Source organism: Bidens hawaiensis, unplaced genomic scaffold (assembly GCF_021521415.1).
Source record: "Bidens hawaiensis isolate Kalapana, Puna unplaced genomic scaffold, B.hawaiensis_p1.1 tig00419509_1, whole genome shotgun sequence".
Classification (NCBI taxonomy): domain Eukaryota; kingdom Viridiplantae; phylum Streptophyta; class Magnoliopsida; order Asterales; family Asteraceae; genus Bidens; species Bidens hawaiensis.
In genome coordinates this window covers 133,829-141,941 of record NW_027504884.1, presented here as the reverse complement: position 1 = coordinate 141,941, position 8,113 = coordinate 133,829, and the positions used below count along the sequence as shown (strand labels likewise).

At 34.6% G+C, this 8,113-nt stretch overlaps 1 protein-coding gene across 1 annotated transcript; it reads left to right on the top strand.

Annotated features, from left to right (window-relative positions):
• Positions 1-2,237: 2,237 nt before the first annotated feature.
• LOC143609165 (root phototropism protein 2-like) lies at positions 2,238-7,390 on the top strand. The gene is made up of 5 exons (XM_077083995.1): positions 2,238-2,412; positions 2,566-2,635; positions 3,446-3,823; positions 5,031-5,768; positions 6,738-7,390. Exons 1-5 carry the CDS (start codon positions 2,351-2,353, stop codon positions 7,224-7,226), a joined length of 1,737 nt encoding a protein of 578 aa, XP_076940110.1. The 5' UTR covers positions 2,238-2,350; the 3' UTR covers positions 7,227-7,390.
• Positions 7,391-8,113: the final 723 nt, after the last annotated feature.

Sequence of the window (8,113 nt, the reverse complement as noted above, 5' to 3'; positions counted from 1 at the left end):
GCCTAGGGGTTGTACTTTTTTAGATTTACACAAACCATGAAACCTTGACATGAGGACATATCTTTCCCTATTTCAAACTTAAGTGAACGAGTCTAATCACGTCATGAACAAAATCATAGCATCCTAGCTTGAAAACAAAACATAAATTAGCAAGGCGTCCTAATCAAACACCTCACACGTTACCAATCAACACCTCTGTTGATATGATGTGATTCGATTGTATACGTTTGTATACACCCATGCACAAGAGGGTATTCAAGAGCTATGTATCCGTATATCAAATCTATACGCCCGTATAACAAATTAAATTACTAACCAAGAAAGTATACATCTAGTAAAAAACCTCTTTATAATCCGACCCGGTTTTCTTTTTCTAAAAGGGACTTAACGCTAGACAAAATGATTATAAATATAAAATATTATCTTTGAAATAGATTAGATATGGGACTAACTAGCCACGTGTAACACCATCATTTGCTATAAATGGATACCGTGGTGGGTCCCACTTAAAGAATAATCCTTGCAACAAAACAGCATGAAATGGTATAGATTTGAATCAAATTTAGAGATGTCTCTCAGCCACATATTTGTGTGGTGGAGAGTAAACCCGACCACCATCACATGGTCAGTCACACTCCACATTATGTCAGTCCGACCAAAAAGTCATTGTTATAATTCCGAGTTGGCAACACATATATGAACAAGATGTCTATGATCACCAATGTACAAGTTTTAATGCTATAGGTATTAACCGTATTATCTTGACAAACTTTAGAGCTGTAAAGTGCATGACTTGTTGATGTATTTTGTACTATGGTTAAAATGGATAACATATTATGTATCGAGTTAAATGTTTCCTTCGTGTTTTGCTAGGTTAGCCTCCATTGAGTAATATTCATTTTTCTTTCGTTTATTGTATTGTGCTCATAATAAAGTATTCATCTGGTTATGAATCTAGAGTCTTCTCTGTCTGAATATGACATTCGTATCTTTTGATTATTTAAGTAGCACACTAAAAAATGTATAATTAGTATATTAAGGCCATGTTTAGTTGAAAACGTAATCATGTTTAGTTCATAAATATATTATTGAAATTGGAATGTAGTGGTGGTGGCAATAATATTGGCATTTGAGACGATGAACCTCTATACTAACTAAATCCGTCCTTGGTCCCATTGTGGTGACAAAAAAACTAGCAATAATGGTAGGCGGTGGTGACAACAACATTGAGTCAATAATGGTGTTGAAGGAGGAAGAGTTTCAAATCCTCAAATTTAATTTGTGCTTAAGGAGAAACAAATTCTCTAATTGAATATTTCGTTTCTTAGACCAAGTGTTAATGTGTTATGGTGAGGACGTTGACGGCCCTCACCCTCCACATAGCATAGTTGATTTGGTTACAGGCAATACGAGGCTTTGGTTGTGGTTGTTGGGTGTTAATTGCTTGGCGAGAAAGGGAGAAAGAGGATGGTGTCATAGGTGTTTTGGTTGAAGGTTGGCTTAGGTGGTAAGAAGTGGTGCCTCCAACCAACCCAACACATGGTCTTAACGTTTGAGTTTTGTATTTCATCTTTAAAATTTCAATGAGTTTATAATAAGGATAACTCAAGAGAGAATTGTGGTTTTCGTCACGATGGTTTTTTCAAATTTGTTATTTTAGTTCAAAACTAAAAAAATTTCTTTCCGTCTATTAAGTTTCATTTTAGTTGCAATTTTCATCAATGTGGTTTGTTAAAATCATCTATTTCAGTCCAAAATATATGTTAAGAAGAATGACAAAAGCTGCAACGAAAAGGAAATTGTAGAGACTAAAATAACAAATTTAAAACTTCTAGAAAAAGTATAACAAAGTTGAATAAACTTTGAAGACGAAAACCACATTCATCTCGATTCGAGTTTTACCTTCCATGTTTAAATAAAAATAATAATGTGATCACTTTATCAAGACAAAACATCACTTAACCAATTAGGCAGACTCAAATTATGAGCTTCTGTAACGTATAATTTAATAAATTTGATTGAAAGACACTTCACATCAAAATAAAAAAAGATCAAATTTACAATGTTTTCTCTGAGCTACAACTTTATGAGTCAAGTGTGAACATGGTAAAATTGACAGAAGATAACTTTAATAACTTTAATTACTTGATATTTAATGAGTTGTAAAGTATATATTGGAATGTGGCCAAAAGAGTGACCACGATTTAATATAACGCCCAAACAAAAGCCCCGTTAAAAGTGGATTTAAAAAGGTTACATACACAACTATTCCATTACTATCTTCCTTATATAAATACATAACACATAGATCACCATATTATTATCCTCCCATTTAATCAATTTCCAACCCATGGCTGCACACACCAAGAATACACATAGAGTTTCTCCGGCAATGGAGCGAACCGGCCAGTGGTAATTACTATGCACCTCTCTGTTGTAATTGGATTCTTTTCTTTAATATATGAATATTATTAAAGCTAACAAGCAAAAAAAAAAATACTTACAAACTAACCTTAAGTTTTATTATAAGCTTGTTAATGTTTTCTTTGTTATGTTGTTTATTAGGATTTTTTCTCAAGATATCCCAACTGATATTATTGTACAAGTTGGTGAAGCTAAGTTTCCTCTTCACAAGGTATTATGATTGATCATTTGATAAGTTTGTTTATACAAGTTGAATTTAATTGTTGGTTATATAAGTTTTATTTAGTTGTTTATACAACCACAACCATATCCTGTGAATTCCACCAATAACAAAACTATTAATATGTTAAAGGTAGGATGTAGCAAACCTTTTCTTGAGGAGGATAGAGAGACTGCTTTTAGACGTAGTTTATACAAGTTTAATTCATTTTTTGTTTATATAAATTTATTTCATTTGTTGTTTATACAAGTTTAATCCATTTGTTGTTTATACAAGTTCAATCCATTTGTTATTTATACAAGTTCAATCAGGGTAGTCGACGGCCATAAGCCCAATTTTTTTTTAAATTATATGTATTTTTATGAAAATAATATGTATAATCAATGTTTTAACTTTCAACACAATTACATAACCACTAGCTTGGTCTAGTGACAAAGAGTTATGACATCTAACCAAGAGGTTGAGGGTTCTGTTCTTATTTGAGACATTTTTTAGTTTATTTTTATACAAAATTTTTTTACACAGCTCAAATCATAACCAAGTAATCCATTTAAAATTAAATTGATTAAACCCAACAAAATGTTCCTTTTACTTAAGGCTCAAAAAAAATTTCGCATTCGGCCCAAAAAATTTTTCGCCTTCTCCAAGTTGGGCCTGAGTTCAATGTTGTTTATACAAGTTTAATTCATTTGTTTTGTATACAAGTTTAATTCATTTGTTGTTTATACAAGTTTAATTCAATTGTTGTTTATACAAGTTTAATTAGTGATCACTGACTATAACAATAACATGTTATGACAGTTTATTTTAGTAGCAAAGAGCAACTACATAAGAAGATTAATACTCGAATCGAAAGAATCTGACACGACTAGGATTGATCTCTCGAATATCCCAGGAGGAGCTGAGATATTCGAGAAAGCTGCCAAGTTCTGCTACGGTGTCAACTTTGAAATCACCGTGCATAACGTGGCAGCTCTGCGTTGTGCTGCAGAGTATCTGGAAATGACTGATGAGTATTGTGATGGAAACCTCGCGGGCCGGACAGATGATTTTCTCATTCAGGTAGCGTTAACGAGCCTATCGGGCGCGGTTGTTGTTTTGAAATCGTGTGAAGATCTTCTACCTATAGCTGAACAGATCAATATTGTTCAAAGATGTGTTGAGTTAGCTAGTGCAAAGGTAAATTTATAATATCTTCACAGTCTAAAAAGTTGCATATATTGTAAATTGTTATGAAAACCTAACGGTGCAAACGAGCCGAGCTGCTCGAGCTCGGATCGATAAAAAACCTAAAACGAGCCAAGCTTTTTCAAGCCGGGCTCGATCCTCAAATAAAGCTTGTTTTGTTATCAAGCCAATCTCAGGCCTTGAACAGGTTTAGACTCGTTGAGCCTGGTGTATTATTTAGTTTTACCTCTTTTGTAAGGGAGCAAATGAGCCGAGCTGCTCGCGTGCTACTCGAGATCGGCTCGTTAAAAAGCTTGATCGAGCCGAGCTTTATCGAGTCCGAGCCCGAGCTCGAGCCTAAAAATAAGCTCGTTTAATAAACGAGCCAGAGCCCAAGCTTTACTTTTCAAGCTTGAGCCGGCTCGCGAACCTAAACGAGCCTGCCATTTATATAATTTTTTTAAAATATACATTTAATAATTATTATTTAATAAATATAACTTTATGAAAAAATAAAGAAAAGTTACTAAATAATATATATTCTTTTATACATAAAATTATAATAGAAAAAATATATAAAAGAATTATAATTATATAAAAAAATAATTGATAAATAGTCAACGAGCCGAGCTCGAGCTTTGAAAATAGAGCTCGAAACGGGTCTTTGGTATTAATTGAGCCGGAGCCAAGCTTTGGCTTGTTTAACATACTACATGGGCCGGAGCCAAGCTTATATCATCTAAGATTTCTCCCAAAATAAAAACGTATAAAAATAAATTAATAAATAATAAACGAGCCGAGCTCGAGCCTCAACAAAAGCTCCTTTAGTTATAGAGCCCGCTTGAGCGTTGTATGGGAACTCGTTTAGGCTCGTCAAGTCTTTTGTATTTTTAAATTTTACAAATTTTTACCTCTTCTGAATTTCTGTATATTAATTTTACACTGCAAAGTCGAGTCAAAACAAACTTTGGCTCCACGTATTTAAGCTTGGGCTTGTTTAAGATTTTTTTCAAAATATATAAAAATAATTTAAAACATACATAAAACAATAAACAAAGCCGAGCCTGAGCTTGTAAAAACAATTCAAATAGCTCGAACTTTTGTAAGTCAAAACGAGTTGTGATCGAATCTAGTCAAGCTAAGGCTCAGCTCATTTACACTTCACAAAAACCAAATAGACCGTGTTCGTGAACACGAAGACTGAATCGATATTTTGCAGGCATGCAACGAAGCGAATTTCCCAAGCCGCTCGCCTCCAAACTGGTGGACAGAGGAGCTCTCAATAGTCGACATAACCTTCTTCGAGAAAATAATCGCTTCGATGAAAACACGCGGCGCAAAACCACTCACCATGGCCAGCGCAATCATAACCTACACCGAACGAGCATTACCCGACCTGGTGCGTGATCACTCAGGCAACAGCATCAAAGGCACCATCTCCATCGACTCCACCACCAGAGTCCACCAGCGTGATCTTCTCGACTCCATAGTCGCACTCCTCCCAGTCGAAAACCAACGCGCAATCGCCTCGTTCCCTATCAACTTCCTCAGCTGCCTCCTCCGTGCAGCAATATTCCTTGAAAACGACGACGTTTGTAAAAAACAGTTAGAAAAACGAATATCGGCGATTTTGGAGCATGTAACTGTTGATGATTTGCTCGTGTTGTCGTATACGTTTGACGGAGAGAGGCTGTTTGATTTGGAGAGTGTAAGAAGAATAATATCTGGATTTGTGGAGAAAGAGAAGAGTGTTTCGGTGTTTAATGGGGGCGATTTTCGAGACGTGGCGTCCACTGCAATGCTTCGGGTTGCGAAGACAGTGGATGCGTACCTTGGAGAGATTGCGACGATACCCGAGTTGAGTATTTCCAAGTTTAATGGGATTGCGAACTTGTTACCGAAGAATGCACGTAAAGTTGATGATGATTTGTATCGCGCCATTGATATATATCTTAAGGTAATTAGTCTAATTAAAATACACACATCGTCTGACATCTTATACGTCCGGATAGAGGTCAGATGACAGATTTAGTCATTTAACCAAAAGTTTTCGAAGGTTGATTGGCTATGGTTAGAACTAGGGGTGTGAGTGATGCGATTTTGGGTTAAAAACTAAACCGAAAACCAAAACTTCGGTTTTTTTATTTTTGAAACCATTCGGTTTTGGTTTTTTGGTTTTCGTTTTGGTTATTCGGTTATTGCCATTTGAGTTTCAAAATTTTAGAACGAAAAGGAAGTTGGCCGAATATAATAAATTTAGGTGTAAATAATTTTGTTAACTGTTAATTAACAGATTGTTATACATTTGGCCAAAAGTATTTTAATTACATATTTATTAAATTTTTATAAATTACTTAAAATAAAATATATAAAAGTAAAAATCTAGAAATTCGGTTCGGTTTGGGTTTTTGGGTTTTTATTGAATGCAAAACCAAAACCAAACTGTGTACGTTAGTTCGATTTTTACAAAAACATAAAAGATTAAAAACCAAATCATCGGTTTTGTTTTTGATCGGTTTAAATTTTTTCGGTTTATCCGGTTTTGGAGCGGATTTTTTTGTTTTCTTGTGCACCCCTAGTTAGAACAGTCATACGGATATTGACTAAACGACCGTGTTTTAACCAATAAGTTTCAAATTTTGACCCGGAATAGTGAGAGCAGTGTCCAAATATTGTTTAAATGAAATAATTGGCAAGTTTGCCATTAAAACGGTTGATTGAGTGTTTTGTGAACGGTTGTTTGATATAATTATATAAAATCTCATACATAAAGTAAAATGTTTTAAGATTCAACAAAATTATATAAAATATAAATATACTTTAAATCCGAACCAAATAACATATGCTGATAGTAAAATTTAACCTAAACTAGTCGAGTATTTAATATCTTTGTTAAATAACATTTTTGGCTCGTTATATTATCTAGGCTCATCCGAACTTGGACGAAATCGAGCGAGAGAAAGTTTGTAGTGTGATGGACGCGTTAAAACTATCTTACGAAGCCAGGGTACACGCGTCCCAAAACAAAAGATTACCCGTGCAAATTGTTCTACACACGCTTTACTTTGATCAGTTACAAGTAAGAAGTGACACAAACGATAGGACCACGCCCGATGCTCTAAGCATGAGGTCTCAGGTACAAGCTGACGTGTCACTGGCAAAAGAGAACGAAGCCTTAAGAACCGAGTTGCTACAAATGAAGGCTTATATATCGGATATACAGACCAAGAATCATCCAGGATCAACGTCTACGAGAATAAGTAACCCCAAGAAGCCTACTTTCTTCTCGTCGGTGTCGAAGAAGTTAGGAAAGTTGAATCCTTTTAAACATGGGTCCAAGGATACTTCACATATTGAAGAAGGCAATGAGGTTGATCTTACTAAGCCTAGAAGGAGACGTTTCTCTATCTCATGAACTCAATAATCTTGCTAGGTTAGTTGTGTGAGTGTGAATTTTTATATATATTATTGTTTAATTAATTGTGATTTAATTTGTCTTTTGTTTATCGTTCATGCAAGTGTATGTAACTATTTAAGTATACAAGAGTGTGTTTTGTAGAAAATCAAAGAATGGTTGTGAACATGCCATAATTTGTATATATATCCTTTTATTAGGTAACATAAAAATTAAGTATCAATGTTTGTAACAGTTTATTATATAAGTAGTATGATAACGTTGTAGCTATTCAAATGGTATGCCTGATGTAATTGTCTAAAGATAAATGACCTATTTAACTCAACAATTAAAGTACTGTTTTCATACGATGGGAGTCATTGGTTATAAAGGACATGCCGAGCATAAATACTCTCTTTGACTTCTGTTCTGACGGATTGAATATCTTTTATAGTTTGTTCTGCTAGAATATGACGCTCTTGGGACTTTCTATTGGATTGTATCGAAAGGCCCATGATAAGTAACTAGAAATGCACATAAGTTCGTCGAAAGATTTCGTTTTATGAATTGTACACTTCGTTTCAGATAAGTCGTATCTTGCTCAGAACATGAATTCGTAGGTTCAATTCCTACTGGATGCACGCCAGTAAGGTTTTCAATGTCTTTTTGAGAAAATGGAAGCACATCCCCAACAAGAAATCAAGAATCAATTGTTTTGACATTTAAGTCTGACAAGTGACAAATATTGAACTTCAAATTCAAGCCAGTTGAGTTAAATCAACTGGGCTGAAATTACGTTATAAAGAGCCCACAAAACAATTTAAGGTTCGAAGTTGGAACTAAGTGGTGTTCGCCTGGATCAGCCCATTGCAAGAACAATTTGGAATAAGTATCGAGAATAGGGCCGT